This window comes from Hemitrygon akajei, chromosome 27 (genome assembly GCF_048418815.1).
Source record: "Hemitrygon akajei chromosome 27, sHemAka1.3, whole genome shotgun sequence".
Classification (NCBI taxonomy): Eukaryota; Metazoa; Chordata; class Chondrichthyes; order Myliobatiformes; family Dasyatidae; genus Hemitrygon; species Hemitrygon akajei.
In genome coordinates, this window is record NC_133150.1 from 20473216 (window position 1) to 20497591 (window position 24376).

At 41.4% G+C, this 24376-nt stretch overlaps 1 protein-coding gene across 1 annotated transcript in view; it reads left to right on the forward strand.

Moving 5' to 3' along the window:
- The first annotated feature begins 5317 nt into the window (after window positions 1–5317).
- Window positions 5318–24376, forward strand: part of LOC140717172 (leiomodin-1-like) — a 31802-nt gene continuing 12743 nt past the window's right edge. Inside the window, exon 1 of the mRNA XM_073030461.1 lies at window positions 5318–5749. Within this exon, the coding sequence (XP_072886562.1) occupies window positions 5546–5749 (204 nt within the window). The 5' untranslated portion in view covers window positions 5318–5545. The remainder of the gene's footprint in view (window positions 5750–24376) is intronic.

The following is a 24376-nucleotide window of genomic DNA, read 5'->3' on the forward strand; positions in this document are numbered from 1 at the left end:
CACTCTTCCCTTGCCCCCTCCCACCTTCTTATTCTGGTTTCTTCCTCTTTCCTTTCCGGTCTTGATGAAGAGTCTTGGCCTAAAACGTTGACTATATAATCATTTCCATAGATGCTGCCTGACCTGCTGAGTTCCTGCAGCATTTTGTGTGTGTTGCTTTGGTGTTACGTGCCTGCCTGAATTTTCCATACATACCATAAGTTCCAATGCTCAGCTTCCAGTCATCGTTGTGGCTGTAGATACTTCAACCTTAAAAGTAATCATAGAACCTAAATTTGACCATGTCCCTTTTGTACAAGTAGAGGCTTAAGGAAAGGAGCATCGATGTTAAAAAAAATAACTTAGAGTCCATAATAGATCCAAAGACAAACCACTCCAAAGTTCTCAACTAAATGTGTGTCAGCTCAAGCATTACGTGTTCAGAGAGCAAAATTATCATTGGCATAAATAATTGCTTCTTATTAGATTAGTCCTGCTGGTTGACTTAAATAATCGATTCCTCAAACTGAAAGTAGCAAAAGCAATTTCCATTCACTGCATGGTTTATGAAAGTTTGAAGCATGTACTATATACAATCTCATGCAATCTATCCCTTTAGCTTTAAACTCCGCTAAAGAAAACAGAAACAACCATACAATAGCATGTTCTCATATTTCTTCAGAACACAAAAGGCTTTTTAGCCAATTAAGACTATGCTATTCTCAGATCATTACCAACATTCCCATTCCCCCATTTATCTCCCTATAATTTATGACCTGTCACAAACCTAGCACAATGACAGTATCAGGTGAAGTTCACTGTATTTCACTGGAGACGGAGAAGTTTACTTCTAGGGAAAGAATTGAGAACCTAACTTGTTTGCTTCAGAACAGAGGTTGGGGAAGGTTTAACTAGGATCTTTAGAATGTTTCACTGTAAGGATGGTGCAGATCTGGAACTCATTGCTGGAAAGTGTGATGGAGACAGAAAACCTCACTAGGTTAAAAAAATAATTGGATGAGTACTTCATATATCATAACATCAGGCCTTACCTCAGTGAGACTTACATCAGTGGTGGGAAGCTTAATGGAGGGGTTTCTGAGAGACAGGGTTTACTTGCAACTGGAAAGGTAAGGGCCAATTTGGGAGAGTCAGCATGATTTAGTGTGTGGGAAGTCATGAGATTTTTGAAGAGGTGGACAAGAGTATTGACAAGAGCATGGAGGTAGATATGACTTCAGCAAGACCTTTGATAAGATCCCACATGACATGCTGGTCCAGGAATGTGTGTGTGGAGCTAGGGTAGGGTGTTGCAATGGGCGGCTGAGCAAGTGGACCCAAGAGCAGGACACAGGTACGGAGACTTGACATGGAGATGGAGTTGGACATTACTAGGAACTCAGAATCAGGACTTAGACTAGACTTGGGACTCGGAGCCGGAACCTGGACCGGACTTGGAACTCGGAACCAAGACTTGACGCGGACTCGGAATCTTGGGACTCGGAGCCTTGGGACTTGGACAGGACACTTGGACAAGGAGCTGGGACTCGGAACAACAAAGCGACAGTCCATTCGAGTAGTGGCAAACAGCCTGCCTACTGAGCTGGATATGAGACGACGAAATCCAAACCATGACAGTCCATTCGAATCTCGGCTCGGAGAAGCAGCAACAGCCAGCAAATCTCAGCTGGCCATGGAAACGGCAGAATTCGTACCTTTGGCTCGGAGTGGCGGCAAATGGCCGGCAACTCAGCTGGACACGAAAATGACTGAATCCACAAAGCACCCTGGGCACTGGAGCCACTTAGAGTCCACAATGAACGGGGACTCAAATCGGGCACAACTACACCTGCTCAGGTGACAGTCCAGCTTCTTGACTCGAAGCAAGAACAGCAGATGACAGGCACTCGACTTGACTCATTCTCGGCAGCCTGGAATGAGCATAGCTGCTCTGCTGAGGTGGGCAACTAGCACCGAGTAGCTGTAATCCGGGGTTTTTATCCTGACCCGTTCGAATAAGGAGCCCAGTGGAACACGGGGAAAAGGAAATTAACTGACACAAGGAGTCAAAGGACTGGACCATGACGTAGGGTCTCCCAACCTTTTTTATGCCATGGACCCCTACTATTAACCGAGGGGTCCGTGTACTCCAGGTTGGGAACCCCTGATCTAGGGTAAGCCAGCTGATTGGTTACAAAATTGGCTTGGTGGTAGGAGTCAGAGGATGTTGGTGAAGGGTTGTCTTACAGATTGGAGGCTCCTGAGCAGTGGTGATCCTGAAAGGATTGGTTTTGGGTCCTCATATGTGTTAATGATTTGGAGGAGAACGTAGTTTCATGAATTTGTAGATTTGCAGATGACAAACGTTGGTGGTATAGTGGACTGCAATGAAGTCTGCCTGTGGTTACAGGATATCAATCAACTGGGAAAGTGGCCAAATGAATGGCTCTTGGAATTTAACTTGAGAAGTACCGCATTTCTTGAAGTTAAACTAGGGCAGGACATGCACAAGGCCCTGGGCACAGTGCGACCTTCAGGTGCAAGTACATAGTTCTCGAAAAGTGGCAACACAGATAGACAGGGTACTGATGGAGGTATGTGACATGCCTGCTTTCATCAGCTGAAGAAGCACGAGGAATTAGTCACCTTACAGTTGCACTGCACTTCGAAACCAGAGAGCCTGCAGAAAAGAATCAGAAGGATTTGGCTGAATTGTGGAGCTTGTACTATAAGGAGAGATTGGATGGGTTGGAGACACAAGAGACTGCAGATGTTGGATTATAGAGCAAGTTTGTTTTCTTGGATAGGCGGGGATTGTTCTCCCCGGAGTGAAAGAGGCTAAGAGGTGATATAATTATCGTTGTTCTTCGTCTCCGTGCCTTGTGGTGCATCAGGAGGCAGCCTTGCTGTTTCTTTAGCATTTTGTCTGTTTATTACGAGGCCGAGTTGCTCGCTCAACGCTCGGCCCAGCACGGGTGGAAAGCGTGCAAGGAGCCCGAGACCACTCACCTCGCAGTCTGGCCCGGCTGGGGGTATGATAGAGGTACATAACATGATGAATGGAATAGATCCGGTAGATAGCCGGGATCTGTTTTACATTGTAAGGGTGGCTAAAACTAGAGGACATTAGTTTAAGAAGAGAGAGAGAAAAAAGGTTTAAAGGGGATCTAAGGGGTAAATTTTTCACACGTGCAATACTTTGACTAAGTTACCAGAGGAAGTAATTGATGCAGGAACAGTAACATCAGTCATTTATTTAGCAGCACAGTGCGGAGTTGGCCCTTCGAGCCCCGCAGCCCCAGCAACCCCTGACAAACTTGCTTAACCCCAACCTAATCACGGGTCAATTTACAATGACCATTGTATGTCTTTGGATGGCCGGAGGAAACCAGAGCACTCAAGGAATTCCCTTGCATTCCATGGGTAGGATGTACAGACTCCTTACCTAGAGCGCCGGAAATAAACGCCCCGAGCTGTAATGGCATTGTTCTAACTGTTATCTTGCCGCTATGGACAGATATTTGAATGAACAAGGTGTAGAGAAATATGGAATTATCGCATGGATTAGGAAGACATGTTGGTCAGCAATGTTATACAGTAGGTGGAGTTGAAGAACCTGTTTCTTTTGTTACAAGACTCTAATGACTCTGACTTAGAAAGCAGAGAACTAAAAGCTGAAAGGTTGGTCTCAGTTTTGGAACTTTGACCTTCATTTCTGGACAGATAAGACTAAGAATTGGAGAAGATATGTTAATCTTCTATCAGGTCTTATAATGCACACCTGAAGTATTATGCATAGTCCTGTCTTTTACTACAATGAAGAATATAGAGGCTAGGCCTGGTTATCTGATCCAACAAGATCTTGCTACGTTTGTTAGATTAAAGTTTGTAATGATAGGGTTTGATGATGAAAAAGAGAGAAAGTTCACTCAGAGTATTACCTCCAGATATAGACTAGCTGTTTCTGTGCTATAGATTTGACAGACATAAGGTCAGAGTAGGATTGTCAGGTCTCCATATATAGAATATATATTACACATGCCCCATCTCTTGGTACTCGGTGTAAGCATTCGAAAGAGCTCACCTTCCATGTCCTTTTGTAGGCAGCTCAGAAAAAAAATTAAAGGAAAGATCATGGACCCATGGCTGGGAAGAAGAACTTAGGCATCTGCTCATTACTAATAAGTCAATCCTTTGGACTCAACACCTTTGTCTCAAAGTTCATGTAATATATTTAAAGATAGAGCAAAATGAGCTCATTCATGGTTGAGCATTAATGACAGAATTGAGTTCCAGTCAAATGCTCTTCTAAAATGTCTTAATCTTCAGACGTAATACTAATACAAGAGAATCATACACAATAGGCTGAATGAGTCGATTTCCTTTATTTTGATGCCCGTATTAGCCTGAAATTGAAATTACAGCAGGCACTTCAGCCCATCTTGTGCAGACCAACCAAGGTGTCCGTCAAATTTATGAGGTAGAATGACTTATTCTGAAGAACCTGAAAATGCATAATGATGTTTCACAGGCTTAATAACGAGCCTTTGGCACGTGTACTCTTCACTCTTCCAGAATGCCTGTAAAGGAGGCAGGAGGAAGTCATTTAAATATCAATAGTAGGCTTCTATGCCAAAAATGCTGAGATGTGAACCTTTGCCAAAATTTTGTAATGAGTTTCAGAAATATAATTGCATGATTAATTAGTGAACAGGTGAAAAAATATAACAGAAATATTTCTATTTATTCAGCTTTGGTTTAATCCAATTGCATTTTGTCTCCTATTGTAAATAGTAAACTGTGTTCCAAGATATTTCAAATAATAGACACTCTAATGCCACTCTAATATTCTATAGACTGCAGTTTACAGATCTACCAGACTGAGATTTTTTGGGAGGGTGGTATATTTGCTGTGAATATGTTTCCACTGGGGAAAAAAACTTACACTTTATTTTGTAACTTGAATTAAATCAAACCTTGCTTGTTTAAAACCATTTTGATCTAAATTGATTTCAAGCACACTGCCCAAATTTAGTAGTTTTGATTGTACTAGGATTTTTCCTTCTTGTTCTTCTGCCTTTGAAAATTTTTACAGTATTAATTAAACATTTAATGCTGCCAGCTCTTGCATTTTTTATGTGTCTCAGTTTTGCCATACTTTTTCCTATTGCCTTTCAAGGCTAAATATGCTGTACTAAATTTGGTAATGCGACTGCTTAGGATTCTGCGGAATGTCTTCACCAAGCAACCTAAACTGATAGGCTGTCAGATCCCCCTCTCACTGCTAACTGGCTGTTTATGTCATTAGTATTCAAAAAATGCTTGGAGCAGAGTCTGAATGGTGCAGTCTCACATCAATTATTCTTCCCATTTCATGTTTGGCTGCTAAATCATATAAGGAGTCACTACACTCTTGCTTGGTTCTTCAACAGTTAGTTTTATTATTCAAGCTGTCAAACATTGTCAAATCTCTCTTTCCTTGGATGTAGCTGGATTTCACTGCAAAGGGGTGATTCAACTGGGGTATCTGTAGCTTGGGCTTTTTTGGATCACAAGATAGACCAAAATGTCACGATTTAGAAAGCACGAATACAAAAGGCAGGTGAGCGAGGATCCAGATATTGATAACCTGCTGGCAAATCTTTCTCCGGAGGAAATGCAAGAACTACAAATAGAGCTGGAGGTCATGGATCCTAATTCCAGTGTGGCTGTCGGATTGAGACAGCGAAATCAGCTAGAGAAGCAGCCAACAGGAACGTGCGATCAGGAGGTAATGCTCACCAACTGTGAGAAATCACATAGAGACTGATAGAGAAAGAGTTGTCTATTGACAGGAGTATTTTGATGTATATTAATAACAGGTCAAAATGGATTGAAAGTTTGAATACTACGGTGACAATTAACAGCATCTTTAGTACTTTGCTAATACTCTGTGATAAATATTCATGCCTGCTGTTCCTCATTTGCATTCTTTAATGATGTTGGTTCTTGATAGTGAAATTCCTGATTTTGAGTGTGAATGTGTGTGTGTGAAAGAGAGAGAGAGAGAGAGAGAGAGAGAGAGTGTATTTCTGTGTGTATGCACACATAAACATGTTTGTATATGTCTATGCATGGTATATAAAAGTATATTCTGTCTTATCGAGAATAGATTTGAAGTTTTACATTCATGAATAAAATGAGTAGGCAGTTTCACCATCTTTGCTTGATTAACATCATGGCAGTGAAAGTAGAAAAGTTCCTCTTTCGAATCAAGTAGTAAAATTGGACTGTGATTTAAGCACAAAAATTCACAAGTGTTACGAGTATCATTATACTGGCAACTTCAGAGACTGTGCTAAATGTTTTGCCAACAAAAAACATTGGTGTTAAATTGTTACTGATGTCTCAGTTAAAACATTAATCGAGTCCATCTGCTGAATTAGACCAGTATTCTGATTTGGGCTTTGGAAAATTAAAATATTATGAACTGAAGAACCCAGTAATGTGTGCGTTCAGTTCAAAAACTTCTAAAGGATACCATCACTGAGAAATTCCCAGTGACCTGGAACTTTTTTCTCATATTTATGGACTTTGCATGACATTGTTTATTGACAAATGCATTAAGAATTGGAAAAACTACTGTACTGATCATATGCTTGACCATTTTTCCCACAACAGAAATGCATTCTACCAAACCTGGCTTCAACCATCCAGCTTTCATGCTGATTGTCATTGGTTCAAGAGCTTTGAGATGTGGTTGTCTGGACCTTGTGGTATTAGCAATCCAGTAGAACAGCTTATGCTGTACCCCTAAGGTCCTTGGGAAGTGGTGATGTGTGGCTGGTCAGGTAGTTTCTAGGATATATTGCATTTTCATGGTCATTAAAGTAAAAGCAAAATCTATAAGTCCTTATATTTGGTAAATTATGCTTTAAAATTTCAAACAACGACTTATGAGCAGCAGATAATCAATATCTTGTAATGGATGTTAGGGTTAGGTGTAGACAAGGTTGTGTGGCATCAGGATCAGGATAACAGGGTTAGGAGAATAAGAGATGTCAATGTTGGATATTTTGAGCCTCTGTGAATTACCAGCTTGTAATCTAGGAGCTCTCCTTTCTTGCAGATAGATTTCTGCAATGTAAATGTTTTATCCTCAGTAATAGAATCTGTTGTTGCTGAAGGCTAGAGATACGTCAAATCTTTATCTGTACATAGCCTTTTCCAACTACAAGACATTGAGAGGTATTTTCAGTATTATAATCTATCCACTTAAGTGACTTGGGAATTCATCCAGTTGCTTCCAATTATACTTCAAAACTTTTTGCAGGGAAGGCCATTGGGAGGCCCTGGGATCCAAGGAATCAGTGTGGTCATGGAAATAACCAGTAGCATAACAGGTAAAACTAAAGGTCATGGAAAAGCAAAGTGTGGAGCTCTCATTGGCTAAGTGGTGTATGAGAGTGTGGAGGTGGGTGGAGAGGCTGGTCAATTGCCAAAGATGGGTTATTGAGTCTTGAGTCAGAGGCACTAAGCCAATTCCCATTTGTGAATTCTGTCTATAATTAGAGTCATATCGTTATAAAGTACAGAAGCAGAACCTTTGAGATACTAAGCCTACATTGGCCAAAAAACATCCATTTACAGTTATTCTACACTATTTCAATTTGATTAAAACACGCAACGTCACACTTCAGCCTTTAGCCCGTGATGTTGTGCCTAATTTTAGAAAATCTAACCCTTCCCTCCCACATAGCCCTCCATAATTCCAACATGCCGCACATTTCCACCACCTTCCCTAAGATTAAGCCTGCCACCCTTCATGTCATTGAGATGTGTGAGACTGGGTGCCACAGCATCTATTACAGCTTGGGGAGATCGAGTTCTGAGTTCAATTCTGACACCATCTGTAAGAAGTTTGTACATCCTTCACTTGAGTGCATGGATTTCCTCCGGGTGTACCGGTGAATTGGTTATGATACCTTGTCCTGTGTCTGATTTCCTCCCACATTCCAAAGATGTGTGGGTTAATTGGTCATTGTAAATTGGCTCGGGCTAAGTAGGTGGGCTGCTGGGTGCTGTGGCTCTGGGCCAGAAGGGCCTGTTCTGCTCTGTACCTCTAAATAAATAAATAAACAAACAAAATAGAAAACCCAGACACATGGAGGAAGTGCACACAGTCACAGCGAGAACATGAAAACTCCACACAAACAGCACAGCAGGATTAAACCTGACTAAGACAGCAGTCAGAAAAATATAGTGAGTGATTGGGACTGAAGAGGTAACTGTGCTCAAAGACAAATAGAAAGGAATTTGTAAGGTACTTTTAAATGTGGCATGGACAGACTTTTAGGATCATAAATGCATGTACAGGAATAAACCATACGATCTTAAAATGCTGGGTTTATGCATCAGATAGAGGTTAAAAGTCTCAAACTGAAGTGAAGCTGGATGAAGAATAATGTAAATTCATTAAACCCTCACAGTTGTGGAATTGTCATCCTAATTAGGAAAAGCTTCAGGACATGATCTTAAACAAACCATTTGATGGACTGTAGCCAAAATTTTATTCTGTGGGAATCAGTTTATGAAAACCAGTACTGATGCTTCAGTTGCAAAACAAAGCTTGCTTTACAGCCAAGCGACTGGTTACTTATGAGGAAAATCTGTGGTGAACTTTAGTGAGAAGGAGCCTCCAATCTGATATTTCAGAACATTATTGAGGTGCTGTCTTCTGAAAGGCATTGTAAACAGACCCTCTCTGGACAGTTCACTTGGATACTTACAAAATGCTCCCTTAAATGGTACCCCTTCTGCTTCTATAGGGTCTCGGCCCAATGTAACAACTGTTTATTCATTCCAATAGACGCTGCCTGACTTGATGAGTTCCTCCCGCATTTTGTGTGTGTTGCTTTGGATTTCCTCATGTTTATACACATGACACCTTTTCCTTATGCCACAACATCAACATCACTCTGACCGATGTTAACGGTTAAGACAATGACCTGTAAATAAGTTGATCATCATAAACAAGACAGACAATACACTAATTGTACTTCTCTAAATGCAATTAGATTATTTTTATCTAAGATTCTGTTACTTTAATGAGGGACCTATCTTTTAAAATATTTCTCCATTTTGTTGGCACTCCAGCTTTAAGGTCTGCACAGCAGCTGCTTCATTTTCATACCTTCTGATGATGGCAATTATAGACATAATGAGATGATGAGATCTCCACTGCAAAGATCACGGTTAGATATGGGGGAGGTGAAGGTGGGCCATCCCTGAGATAGGTGGGGAAACAGAATTGTGTGTGACATTTCCTCTGGTAGTCAGGCTCTGTCCTCTCTCTGTGACCTCCCAAAGATTCTTCTCTTTTTCCTCATTCCAACATCAGAGTTTGGCACCTGCCTGTTTGTGGTCACTGCACTACAGGAAGAATGTGACTTAAGCCACCGAGGGTGCAGAATAGACTTACGTGAATGTTGCCTGTACTGGACGGTTTGAGTTATAAGAAGAGTTTGGATAGGCTAGGCCTGTTTTCCCTCGTGAGAAGTTGGATGAGGGGAGACCATTGCGGTTTATAAAACCATAAGGGATATGAATAAGTGGAGAGTCAGTCTTTTCCCAAGGGTAGCGGGTTAAAACCCAAATGGCATAGGATGAGGATGAGAGAATCTAAGGGGCAATTTTTTTCTCGCCAAAGGTGGTGTATAGATGCAACAAACTGCCAGAGGATGTAGTGGAGACAGGTGCATTTACAATGTTTAAAGGACTTTCAGACAGGAAGATGGATGGGAAAGGTTTAAAGAGACATGGGCCAAACAAAGGCCCATATTATCATAGATAGACACCTCATCAACAAGGATCAGTTGGGCTAAGGGGCCTGTCCCCATGCTCTACTACTGTACATATCTCAATGTATTATTGTTGTGCACATTGAAGATATAAACTAGTTGTCTGGCGTACTGACCTCTACCTGGCCGAGGCACAGCGACAACTCTCTGATACCTCCTCTTATTTACCCCTTGATCATGACCCCTCTAAGGAGCACCAGGCCACTGTCTCCTATACCATCACCAACCTTATCAGCTCTGGGGATCTCCCATCCACTGCCACCAACCTAATAGTTCCCACTCCCCGCACTTTCCATTTCTACCTCCTACCCAAGATCCACAAACCTGCCTGTCCAGGTAGACCCATTGTCTCAGCTTGCTCCTGCCCCACCAAACTCATTTCTGCATACCTTGACACTGTTTCATTCCCCCTTGTTCAATCCCTTCCCACCTATGTTCGTGACACTTCTCATGCTTTGAATTTTTTCAATTATTTTAAGTTCCCTGGCCCCCACTGCCTTATTTGGATGTCCAGTCCTTATATACCTCCATCCCCCACCAGGAAGGTCTCAAAGATCTCTGCTTCTTTTTTGGATTCCAGACCTAACCAATCCCCCTCTACCATCACTCTCTGCCGTCTAGCGGAATTAGTTCTTACTCTCAATAATTTCTCCTTTGGCTTCTCCCACTTCCTCCAAACTAAAGGTGTAGCCATGGGCACCCATGTGGGTCCCAGTTATGCCTGCCTTTTTGTTGGCTTTGTGGAACAATCCATGTTCCAAGCCTATATGGGTATCCATCCCCCTCTTTTCCTTCGCTACATCGGCGACTGCATTAGCGCTGCCTCCTGCACGCATGCTGAGCTCATTGACTTCATTAACTTTGCCTCCAACTTTCACCCTGCCCTCAAATTTACCTGGTCCATTTCCGACACCTCCCTCCCCTTTCTTGATCTTTCTGTCTCCATCTCTGGAGACGGCCTATCTACTGATATCTACTACAAGCCTACAGACTCTCACAGCTACCTGGACTATTCCTCTTCCCACCCTATCTCTTGCAAAAATGCTATCTCCTTCTCACAATTCCTCCGTCTCCACTGCATCTGCTCTCAGGATGAGGCTTTTCATTCCAGGACGAAGGCGATGTTTTCCTTTTTTAAACAAAGGGGCTTCCCTTCTTCCACCATCAACTCTGCTCTCAAACGCATCTCTCCCATTTCACGCACATCTGCCCTCACCCCATCCACCCACCACCCCACTCGGGATAGGGTTCCCCTTGTCCTCACTTACCACCCCACCAGCCTCTGGGTCCAACGTATAATTCTCCGTAAATTCCGCCACCTCCAACGGGATCCCACTACCAAGCACATCTTTCCCTCCCCCTTCTTTCTGCTTTTCACAGGGATCGCTCCCTACGCGACTCCCTTGTCCATTCATCCCCCCCATCACTTCCCACCGATCTCCCTCCTGGCACTTATCCTTGCAGGCGGAACAAGTGCTACACCTGCCCTTACACTTCCTCCCTCACCACCATTCAAGGCCCCAGACAGTCCTTCCAGGTGAGGCGACACTTCACCTGTGAATTGGCTGGTGTGGTATACTGCGTCTGGTGCTCCTGGTGTGGCCTTTTATATATTGGTGAGACCTGACGCAGACTGGGAGACCGTTTTGCTGAACACCTACGCTCTGTCCACCAGAGAAAGCAGGATCTCCCAGTGGCCACACATTTTAATTCCACGTCCCATTCCCATTCTGATATGTCTATCCATGGCCTCCTTTACTGTCAAGATGAAGTCACACTCAAGTTGGAGGAACAACACCTTATATACCAGCTGGGTAGCCTCCAACCTGATGGCATGAACATTGACTTCTCTAACTTCTGTTAATGCCCCTCCTCCCCTTCTTACCCCATTCCTGATATATTTAGCTTTCCCCCCCCCTCCTTTTTTTTCTCTCTCTCTTTCTGCCCATCACTCTGCCCGTTCTCCATCTCCCTCTGGTGCTCCCCTCCCCCTTTCTTTCTCCCTAGGCCGCCCATCCCATGATCCTTTCCCTTCTCCAGCTCTGTATCCCTTTTGCCAATCACCTTTCCGGCTCTCAGCTTCACGCCACCCCCCTCCGGTCTTCTCCTATCATTTCCCATTTTCCCCTCCCCCTCCTACTTTCAAATCTCTTACTATCTCTCCTTTCAGTTAGTCCTGACGAAGGGTCTCGGCCCGAAACATCGACTGTGCTTCATCCTATAGATGCTGCCTGGCCTGCTGCGTTCCACCAGCATTTTGTGTGTGTTGTGTGGTTAATAAAAGGTTTTGTTTTTCTTCAAGATCCATTGCCATTGAAGTTTGTGAAAACATGATATAGTTGTAACACTATATCAATTTGACATTGTGAATGGAAGGACATTGTGCTCAGGAGAGTGGAGTCTAATGTATAATTTCAGAGTAGTAAGGTTTGGCATGTGGAATGACGTTGGTTGGAAGATGGGCATGAAAGTCAATGTCAAGCTTATTGTCAGATGGAAAAGTGCATGTGTGCGCATGAGGTAAAACTAAGACCAGAAGACCATAAGGAGGAGAATTAGGCCATTTAGCCATTAAGTCTGCTCCACCATTTCATCATGGCTGATCCATTTTCCCCCTCAGACTCAATCTCCTGTCTTCTCCCCAAATTCCTTCATGCTCCGACTTATCAAGAATCTATCAACCTCAGCCCAAATGGCCTCCACAGCTGCCTGTGGCAATGAATTGCACCAGATTCACCCCTCTCTGGTTCAAGAAATTCCTCCTCATTTCTGTTCTAAAAGAATGCCCCTCTATTCTGAGGCTGTGTCCTCTGGTTTTAGACTCCCCCACTATAGGAAACATCCTCTCCACATCCACTCTGTCAAGGCATTTCAACATTTGATTAGATTCAATGAGGTCACCCCTCATATTACAGGATCATAGCATCATATAATCAGAAGAAAGACATAAATTATATATAATTTATCAAGAAAAGAATACAATTAGATTGCAAATAGATGCAGAATTAGGCTATTTGGTTAATAAAGTCTGCTCCATCATTCCGTTTTGGCTGAATATAATAAGCCTCTCAATTCATTCTCCATTCTCCTGCCTTACTAATCAAGAATGTATCAACCTCCACTTTAAATATACCCACGGACTTGGCCTCCACAGCGATCAGTGGCAATGAATTCCATAGATGCACTACCCTCTAGCTAAAAAGATTCCTCATTATCTCTGTTGTAAAGGGATGTTCTGTCTTGATGCTGGTACCCTCTGATCCTCGACTCCCCCACTATAGGGAAGATCCTCTCCACATCCACTCTATCTAAGCTTTTAAATATTTGATAGATTTCAATCAGATCCTCCCTCATTCTTGTAATCTCCAGTGAATACAGGTGCAGAACCATCAAATGCTCTTCACACATTAACCCTTTCATTCCCAGGATCTTTCAGGTGAACATCCTCCGGACCCTCGCCACTGCCTGCACATCCTTTCTCGGATAAGGGGCCTCAAAACTGCTCACGGTGCTCCATACTGACATGAAAAAATGTTGTAAGCTTATGTAAATAGGCTGCACATTTTTAGCTGTGTAATTTGCAAGCTTGAAATTTCGATGTGGCTGTTTTAATTTGTGCCATCCCCAGTTTTGGGGGAAGACTCTGGTAGCACTTCAGGTGCAAATCAAATCCATAACAAAAGTTCAGACAAAAATGATCTTCATGAATAAAGCTATTAATCTGTGCAGATCTAGTGATGTATTAATTGTTTATATTCATAATAAATAGTGCACCCTGGCGCCATTACACAGTGTTTATGAAATGACTTCATCACTTGGGTAGTAGCATCAGGATATTGCAATTGAGTGTAGTGACAGCTCTGATTATCTCACTCACTCCTTCTATGTTGACATTTAGTTTGACAGGTGGTTGGATCCTCTATCCTGGGTAACCTTGGCATTACCTGTGCAAGATGTATGAACAGACAATTTCAGTTCATTGCTGGGATTATTTCTATCCTCTACAGTGTGTCAACACCTGAACAGCTTCTGGTGGGAAGCAATCAGGGCCTTGTGGCCTAGTCGATTTTCTACTTCAAAACGAGAGTGCTTTAAATCAGTTTATAGGCTCCTGCCATAGAAATCAATGCGGGCAATCACGATTGAAGTGATATGTAATCCTCAGATATGTTCTGAACTGCTGTGAGAGTCTAGGGTCATAGAACTATGGAGTCAGAGAATCACACAGCATGGATATAGGCCCTGCAGCTTTTGTTATCCTTGCTGACCAAGATTCCTCTCTAGTTTAGTCCCATTTGCCCACATTTGGCCCAAATCCCACTATACCATGGGTTTCCCTGGGGTCCATGGACCCATTGGTTAATGGTAGGGGTCCATGGCATCAAAAAAGTTGTGAAACCCTGCTCTATACCTTTTCTATCCATGCTGCTGTCCAAGTGCCTTTTTGATGCACCATCAATAACTCTTGGAGACGTGAGTTAAGATAGGCTTTTATTGGCTAGAAGAAAGCACAAGCAGCAAGCGACCACCACACAACATCCTGGAGACTGAGGGAGGAGCAGTGCCTCCAATCGCCTTTATACCGGGGTCTGTGGGAGGGGCCACAGTCTGTGGGAGGAGCCACATGAGCAGTCAGCGGGGTGGGGGGGGGGGGGGGTTGTCCAGACAGGTATATGTAGTTCACCACACTTTTAAATGTTGTTAATATACCTTCTGCAACCACTTCCTCTAGCAGTTCATTCCACATACTAACCATCCTCTGGGAGAAAAGGTTCTCCCCAGATCTCTTTTCAATCTGTCCCCTCTTACCCTACACTGAGTTCTTAATGCCTGAACCTTGGAGAAAACGCATTCACCCTCTGTTCATAAAAATTATATTTAATTTCGACAACGCAGAAATAAAGATGTTAAAATTAAAAATGGGGGTGGGTGGGGGGAAATCGAATACCAGTAAGTATTTGGTGATGAGACCCTCCACATCCCCAGTTGGTTGGTGGTTCTGTTTTGTCCAATAATGGTTCAAACTGTTTACTTTCAATAGGATTCAAACATGGAAGGTGGAAGGCACTGGGTTAGAGGGTGAGAGTCTCATTGCTGAAGCCTCATTGTGCCTAAATATATGTCTTTCAGGTCCACAAGGTCAGCTTGCTGAACCCTCAGATGAGGGTGGGTAAACATGGACTATGGGCCAAATCCAACAGGATTCAGCCCATAGCAAATTCATTTGAACACCAAACTAGAATATAAACGAGAATTAATAATGTTGTATTATCTTAATTCCCTCTTCAATAACAACATCTCAAAATTGAACGGTCTTCACAAGATGCATGTTGTGTGCTCTGTGTAGGTCTGTTATCAAAAGGGGCATATGGGAAATTGTGAACAGATGCCAGAATGAAACTTTTGATGTTAATGGTCCCAGATGTAGCTGTTTAGAATTTTTCCGATGCTATTGACTAGCTCCTTTTAAGGGAATGTGTCAGTATAACAGCTGTTAAAAAAGAAATGACATAACATAATCTGCTTTTGCCTTGTCAGTATTACAGCCTCCAGTATTCCCAGTCTAAATCTCCACAGTATGTTATTTATTTCTCTTATCACTGGAAACTGCAAAAGCCTGAAGAAAAATGGCAAGAATAATTTCTACAATAACAAAGGCAGACTCTAAATAAAATACCAACTGCATAATGCTAATGCTATGATGGGAAAAGTAGATGTTATTTCATTGCTACACAACAATATGAATCTCCATATTTCAACTTAGGAAGCAATGGTCAATTTTAGAGCTGTGGAAAACAATCACAGTCTCTACCAGTCTTTGAACATTTGTTGATTCCAGTAATCTTGGGAAAAGGACAATGTCCTGCCACTTGTTCAGTTCATTGCTTTATTTCCTAGGAAAGAGGAATGCAGAGCATTTCATCACAAATCCAGCTTCAAAGCACAGATGAGGAGGGGCTTCACTGCGGGATTATATTTTGTAGACTTGAAGCCACGTCTAATGAACAATGAGTCTTTCTGCTGAAGTCACTAAAAGGTCCTTGGTTCCAGTTTCCACTCTATGCTAATGGTTAAACACGTTGCTATGAGCTCTGATGCTGAAAAGCTATTGAAAGGGCACTGTCTCTTTTTTTAGGAAGCCGAGAATAATGTTAAAGAAAAAGTTAACCAAAGCTGGGCAGCCAATGAAAGAGTGAGGGCAAGAAGCTTCTCAGGACCTAAATGAGTATCTCTGTCTGCCTGTTTCTCTGGTCTCCTCACATACTCATCCCTTCCTCAGAGCCGTGAGCCCGTTAGCCTCTCCCCCCTACTCTACACTCCCACCCACTTCTCCTATTTTTCCTACTGTCTGGTGATATAAACTCTGCACATTCATCTGGATAGTGCATCACTGAAGCCATATGGATATTTGTCGACAATCCACGATCAAGGTTGATTGTTACTTTAAGACATTCGTGAAAGCTGATCCTGAATCTTCTCAAATTTTTTTTATTTCTTAAATTAAAGTAACTGCACTCCAGTCTCCCCTTCACCGAGTGCTATTGAAGATATTTTTTGGAGTGGTTCTGAAGAATATTCTTCATTACATTAATGTATTAATTCACTAATGTATTCTACATTGATATTCTTCAGAAGCAGATGACCATTGCTGAAAACTCAAGTACTGTTGGCAGTTCATTTACTTGTGAGTCCCAAACTATACTCAGCTTTGAAGAAAACATTTCTCAGAATCAACTTTATCTTTGCTTAATCCACATGAACTTTGTTACATTCAGAACAGGTGGAATTTAATCTTTCACAGATGATTAGTAGGTATGCTTCAACGCTAGCTGAATATTTAATCTGCACACACATCTATTATGATCTATTATCTAATTTGTGTATATCATTTTAATCATTCTTCTCTTGTCAGTTCAGATTCAGATTTAGAGTCATTTATTTATCACATGTACATCAAAACATACAGTGAAGTGTGTCACACACACACAATGCTGGAGGAACTCAGCAGGCCAGGCAGTGTCATTGGAAAAAAGTACCGTCGATGTTTCAGGCCGAAATTGAACGTCGACTGCACTTTTTTCCATAGATGCTGCCTGGCCTGCCAGGTTCTTCCAGCATTTTGTGTGTGTTGCTCGGATTTCCAACATCTGCAGATTTTCTCTTGTTAGTGAAGTGTGTCATTTGCGTTAACAACTCCCGCAACCTAAGGATGTACTGGGGCAGCACATAAGTGTATAAGAGTCACCATACGTTCCAGCACCAACATAACGTGCCTTTGATGTTCGGCAGAACAAAACAGACACACACACACACACACACACACACACACACACACACACACACACACACACACACACACACACACACACACACACACACACACACACACACACACACACACACACACACACACACACACACACACACACACACACACACACACACCCTCCAACCCCAGGACAGGACTCTAGGCCACCAACCTCCAGTGGACTCGCGGAATCGCAGCCAACAGGATTCTGACTTCCCCAGTGGATCTCAAACTCATATACCCAGGGCTTTGGCTTCTGAACTTCTAACTGAACTTCGAGCTTAGATCATCGCTAATGACCCTAGTACGAGCTGATAACAAGACCCCGAATTCTAGGCCTCAGACTCTGGTCTTTCCAATGACAGGATACTGAACTCTAGATTCAAACTCCAGACATCATGACTTGTGTTGTGCACCTTAGGGTAGGGGGAGGTGACTAACCCTTGTGCCTCCTGCACCAAGAGATATCTCAATGCTTACTCAACTGTTTTCATCTGTATCATCACAATATACAGATATATCAACAATTTTTAACATGAGAAAAGATCTGATAAACTGTTTCATAAAATGCTGGGAAAATATTACACGCATTTGAAAGGATACAGAGAATGGGGACAAAATGACAAGGAGATGAACTGTGAGTTACACTTAAAGAATCTATGTTGCAAAGAAAGAAAGGTCATGTAAATGTACAAATGTTAGTTGATAGACTAAACTCTATGTGAGCTTTGAAAAGAAGGGGACTGATTTCAATGTTGACTGAGGCCTGGGCAAGGTTGTATGGGAGACCGGCAGTTGCCCATGCTGCAAGTCTCCCCTCTCCACACCACCGATGTTGTCCAAGGGAAGGGCATTAGGACTCATACAGCTTGGCACTGGTGTCGTCGCAGAGCAATGTGTTGTTAAGTGCCTTGCTCAAGGACACACACGCAGCCTCAGCCAAGGCTCGAACTAGTGACCTTCAGATCACTAGACCAACGCCTTAGCCACTTGGCCACGTGCCAAAACAAAATTACATTTAGAAAGGTATTGGTTAGAGGTCCTTCTCTTAATAGTGATAAATATTTGTGATTTCCCAGATAGGGAAATAAAGGAAGAAATAAGGGTTTGTTCCTGATACAATCAAATATTTTGGTGGGAGGAATTACAGAAATGGAATAGTAGATTATACTGGATTAAAGTTCCTTTTCTTGGTGTGCTTAGCTTTCTCATCTTCTTGAAACAATTAAATATTCTCAGATTCTTATATCAAAATCTTACACAAAGAATAACATTATGGAATCATATATTATTGCAGCACAGAATGAGGACACTCAATCCATTACCCTGCCAGCTTTGTATTTTTTGTTGTTGCAATGTGGAGTTATGTAAAGTGTCTTCTGCTTACAAGTTAAGTTTTTATTGACACTATATTGATATTACAAGGTAGCAACAGGAAATTTGTAATCTTTGGTATAGATTTTATCACTGCATTGTTAAATTCACTGAGAATTTCTATATCCATACAATTTCTGTAAAGTAAAATGGACAAAATATAATGATAAATCACAGGAGTACGTTAGTTCTTTTTTCTAGATACAAATTGATGTATCATCTCCATCTTTTTAACACTTTATTCCCCACCTCTGATGCTTCAGTGTTTTTAGCATTTTGGTTAAGGTGCGTTCTGCAATCTTAGAACGCTGCATCGAACCTCTCACGGATTCATTTTTACCTGGTTTAGTCATTTATTGAGATTACGTCCAATTTCAGAAGGTTCAGCCACAAAACAAAAAATCTACTACCCTTCTTTATTTTAAACAGTCAGTCTCGGGTAGGCCAGTCCTTAAGTTTCATTTTACCATAAAGGGCAGTAGCCATGTGTCAGCCCTTTAAATCTGCAGAAGTATTCTGGAGAGCTGTTGGTGAACCATGACACTATTAATACATCCCAATGATATGGATGCTCTCTAAACTGAGCATAATACTCCAAGGAATGCTAGCCACCTAGTTCTTAAATATTGTGCTTTTCCTGATGAAACACAGTATCCAATCAGACCATGAAGTTGTCAAACTGGAAATAGTTTGATTGTGGATGCTGAACTGCTGGGAAATATGGGAAATTCTGCACTGCTTCGCAGGACTCCGTGTGGAACCTGTTGCCATAAGGTGGAGTCCAAAGGATAAAGATAAATATTAAAGATTAGCTTCATTTGTCACAAGTACATTGAAACATAGAGTCAACTGTATGTCCAACGCAATCCAAGGAGTTGCTGGAAGACACGGATTGCATGGAGTAGCATGTAAAGTGAATCACAAGAGGGATAGAAAAAATGTTTAGAAAAACATTTTTGCTTTTCTAAAATGAGTCCTGAAGAAGTATCTTGGCCTGAAATATTGACTGTTTATTCATTTTGATAGTTGATACCCGACCTACTGAGTTCCTCTGGCATTTTCTTTTTGTGCTGCCTTAGAAAAAAGTTGCCCTTTATGTTATAATTTCTAGGTTCTGAGGTGAGTTTTGATGAAGGGTCTTGGCCCGAAATGTCGACTGTTTATTCATTTCCATAGGTACTTCCTGACCAATTGAGTTCCTCCAGCATTTTGTGTGTGTTGTTCTGAAGTGGAGCAGCTGGTGTGAGGATTTGGGATAATTTGAATTTATTTAAATCTTACATCCATCCCTCAACATGAGGGAGTAAAAATCTTTGCGACTTGTCATAACATATAGATGTATGAATTTATAAGTCTAATGGCTTGTAGAAAGAAGCTGTCCCGTAGCCTGTTGATCCTATCTTTAATGCTGCGGTACCATTTGCCAGATGGAAGCAGCTGAAACAGTTTATGGTTGGGGTGACTGGTGTCCCTGGTGATCTTCCAGGCCTTCTTTCTGCACATGCTGCTGTAAATGTTCTCAATGGAGGGAAGTTCACGTCCACAGATGTGCTGGGCTGTCCGTACCACTCTCTGCAGTGCCCAGCGATCAAGGTTGGTACAGCTCCCATACCAGGAGGTGATACAGGTGGTCGGGATGCTCTCAATGGTGTCCCTGTAGAAGGTCTTGAGAATTTGGGGAAAAGGTTTGCTGCAAAACAGGACACTAGGATGGGAACAGTGAGTGGGTTATTTGGTAGGGAAGTAATACGTAGAATCTCCAGCACATTCTCTGAACATCTGGAGTTTCTTTCTTGCTTGGTTTTGTGATCTTAGTCAACAGACCCAATCATGGTGTAGACTAGAGTCAAGCAAGGCTGCATCATTGTTGTAACAGTTTTGTTAATCCTTCTGAGCGCACTTCAATAGAACACACAAGAGCAAAGCTAAGGTCTTCCATGAGCCTTCCTCCAATGCACAACTGAACCTCTGAGAGTAAAGGTCCATGCTGAGATGCTGAAAAGATGGGTCAGAGACTTGACGGTCTGCTCAACATGGATCATGGGATTTCTCAACAGAGACACATGTCAGGGATAAAGAGGGCTGTGGCAGCATGCACTTTGGCCATCTGAGGAAAAGAATGCATGAAAACTAAGGCCTCAGACTCACCACAAAACTCATGGCTTATTTGACAGCAGTGGTTGCTGATATCTTGCAAGCTTCTAAGACATAGATTTCGTACAGCAATTCTCTCAGAGATATTCTCAGTGCCTCATCGAAAAGATGTGACACCCCCACTGACACAAGGACAGTGCAGAATGGAGAAGAAGCTTTCAAGATTTTGTCGAGTGGCTCACATTTGTTTACTGGAAATGCACAGCAGTTGAGTGTGGAGGAAACACACCTCCTCCAAGACTATCTATACATCTACATTGTCAAGCATTTTGTGCCCCATCTCTGGCAGTCTCTGTGTTGCAGGCAGGCCTCATCCACCACCTGAGAACAGAGCAGGTCAGATGCGTGCTGGGAGTGGTAAAATCGGGTGTCAGTGGTGAGCAATATTGGAGTTGTGTATATTGGTCCTTGAAATGCTTGAGAGGAGCATATAGGGTGTGTGTGTGTGTGTGTGTGTGTGTGTGTGTGTGTGTGTGTGTGTGTGTGTGTGTGTGTGTGTGTGTGTGTGTGTGTGTGTGTGTGTGTGTGTGTGTGTGTGTGTGTGTGTGTGTGTGTGTGTGTGTGTGTGTGTGTGTGTGTGTGTGTGTGTGTGGTGTACAGGTATGGTTTCCAGTTGAAAATCTCAAAACTACAGCAAAAATACTGTAAAACTCTGGTAAATATCCTGACTGAATTGATAATACAGTAGTGGAGACTGGTAGAGCTTGAATAATGATATTTTAGTAAAAGAAGTGAAAAAGAAGTCATTGTCTGTAAAAATATAAGAGATTTAACTAACTAAAGCTTTGGTTTGTGAATGTTGCTTCTGAAATGTATTCTACAGCTTGGCTTTATGTTCTTCGATGAACGTGCAGCATTCTTACTACCTTGGTATATAAACAGGGCCAGTTAAAGCCCATCACAAGGTTATGGTTTGGAAATTAGCTATTGGAAAACCCTTGCCTGCTTGATTGGACAAGCTATAGATGAATAGAACAGGTTTTTGAAGGAATGGGTTGCAGTCCTAGTCAAAGGAAGGAGCAGAGTGACGAGTATGAGGAAGATCAGAGGAAGAATTAGGGTACTTTGAAGAGCCCAATGTGCTACCACTTCACACCAAATGGAACTGAGATAACTTAATCAAAGTAAAATTAATTAATACACATGACTTTAGAATATGGTGGAAACATAGTGGATTCTGGTTAATTGGCCCTTTGGTTAATCAGAAGAAGCACTTTTTTTGGCCAACTCTTATAGAACAAACACAAATTGAGTAAATTGCTGGGATTCCCTTTGTTTACTTGGGAAACTATGCCGCTTAATTTGGCAGGAGACTTGCCAAACAGGTTCTAACTAGCATCAGTTACATACACTCGTGTGGCCATTAGATGTTACACCGTGCTTAAAGCAAACAGATTTTAAATAGCATCCATTGCATGTGTTTGTGTTCAAAAAACAGTGATTTTTGTCACTGAGAGCTGGTGAGAAATAAGAAGGAAGACAATTCAGAACTGTTTTGCTCACTTCAGTTTCAAGCATTCAGGCTTGAAGATGTCAAAAACGGCCAGGAGTGAAAATGAAACAATTTCACTACCTCAACAAGTTAGGCACTACGAAGAATTTGAAGGTATCTACCAACAATCATCTTGAATATTGCAACGAAAATGAAGTTTTGGAGGACGCAATTGTCGATATCATTGGTTGAAAGCAGTCCATCGACTGCACTGGATGACTTCTGATTTTGTTCATTTCATCCACTGGATGAATTCCTCTGTCAATATTATTATTATTAATAATAATAATAATAATAATAATAATAATAATAATAATAATAATAATAATAATAATAATAATAAGTACTTTATTGATCCCAAGTGGGAAATTATTTTGTTATAGCTGCAACATTTAAAAACACACTTAGCAATAATAAATAATAATAATAGATATAACGGTAATATTAACTGATAACAGTACAGAATAATAATATATACAATAATAATTTACCATTGCACAATAATGTGCAATAATAATGTACAAAATAACAAAACAGAGACTATTGTGCTATGCTGTGTGTTCTCCTGTCACACAGAGATGAACTGTTGTAAATGCTTATTGCATTTGGTAGAAAAGATTTTCCGTAATGATCCTTCTGAAGGCAGAGCTGAATGAGTCTGTTCAAAAGGTTATACAGTTTTATAGGACTGTAGAGCTATTGGTAGTGTTCTAATTTAATCTGTATTTCATTTAAGTACATAATTTGTAACTCAATTTGTCTTTTTTTATACCTTTTTAACTATTTCCATGAAACTTTGACTAACTGGACCAGCTACTTAATTGGATCAAAATGTACTGGTCCTGATGTGTCTCATTTAACTGGAATCCACTGTGATATGACGGACAAAACATAACAAAAAATACAGTGAAGGGAAAAGCTATTATTGCTGGATATGTACAGTATGTTGTATACCAAACCTATAAATATGTCGTATAAAAAAGCATTTCATTTTCAACTTCAGATTTTAGAGATTCTTTTAGAAAAGGTTTTATTTGACAAAATGTGTAAATTGTGGAGGCAATGGAGATGCTCTTCAAAACCCATTAAGGCATTATTGCAAAATATGCATTAAAAATTCTACAATATAATTAGACATTAAACATTCCAAGCTGGGTTTCTCTCATCAAACCACACTTGCCACTTACTGCTAACTCTGTCCCTATTGATTTTAGAAATTTTGTCACATTAAGTTTAATCTGTCTGACCTGTTTTTAATCGAGTTTTATCTACATACATTTTGTATTAGACAAATGCATTACTTTTATAATTTTCCAGTCATCAAGCATCATCTATGAATGTATAGATGTCTGGAAAATTATGGCCTGGGCCTCAGCAATTTTCCTCATTACCTTCCTCATCAACCTAGGATACTTTGCTTCTGAATCTGGTAATTTATCCACTAAATGTAGCTTCTGTCAATTATCACCTTTTATTCAACTCCTTGTCTACCTAACTTTGTTCATCTCCCCTTGTTGAAATTCCATGATCATCTTGCTTGGCAAATGGTAGGTCTGGACTGTGAATGGCCGGGTGGAAGTATGTATCATGCACCACCTCTTCTACTCCTCCTCCTTAATGACAATCAAAGGGGATGTTGGCTAAAAGGCAAGGCTTACACTCAAAACCTCATAAAGGATTGAAGAAGATAGGGACTGCTATGAGCCATTATGATTGTAGCTTTTAGGGCAGCATGCAGAGCTATCTGAAAATTCTAGTTATCAGGTCAGTCTGAGATGAGAATCCCTACCACTCTTCCACCAATCTCTTTGACTCACTACTGTCCGGAAGGATGCACAGGAGCATTAAGACTAGTCTATAATGGGTAACTTCCCTCAGGCAGTGAGACTAATGACTACTCTACCACCTCCGAGGTCTTGTCTCTAGAACATTGCTCTTTACTGTTTACCTGTTCTGCACACTGCATGCATTTTGAATTATATTTGATTAACTTATTTGTGCTAATATTTTAGTTTATATGCTACGTGTGATACAATTTTTGTGGGTGCACCGTTGTCCAGAGGAACGTTGTTCCATTTGGTTGTATATATGTATAGTCAGATAACAATAAGCTTGAACTTGATATGGGCTGATTGAAGCATCACAGGACCAGGAGTTAAAATGAACCCGAACTGCTCTTGGCTGTGAGTTTAAAGTGTAGGAAATCTCATCTGCCTAGACTGATCAAAC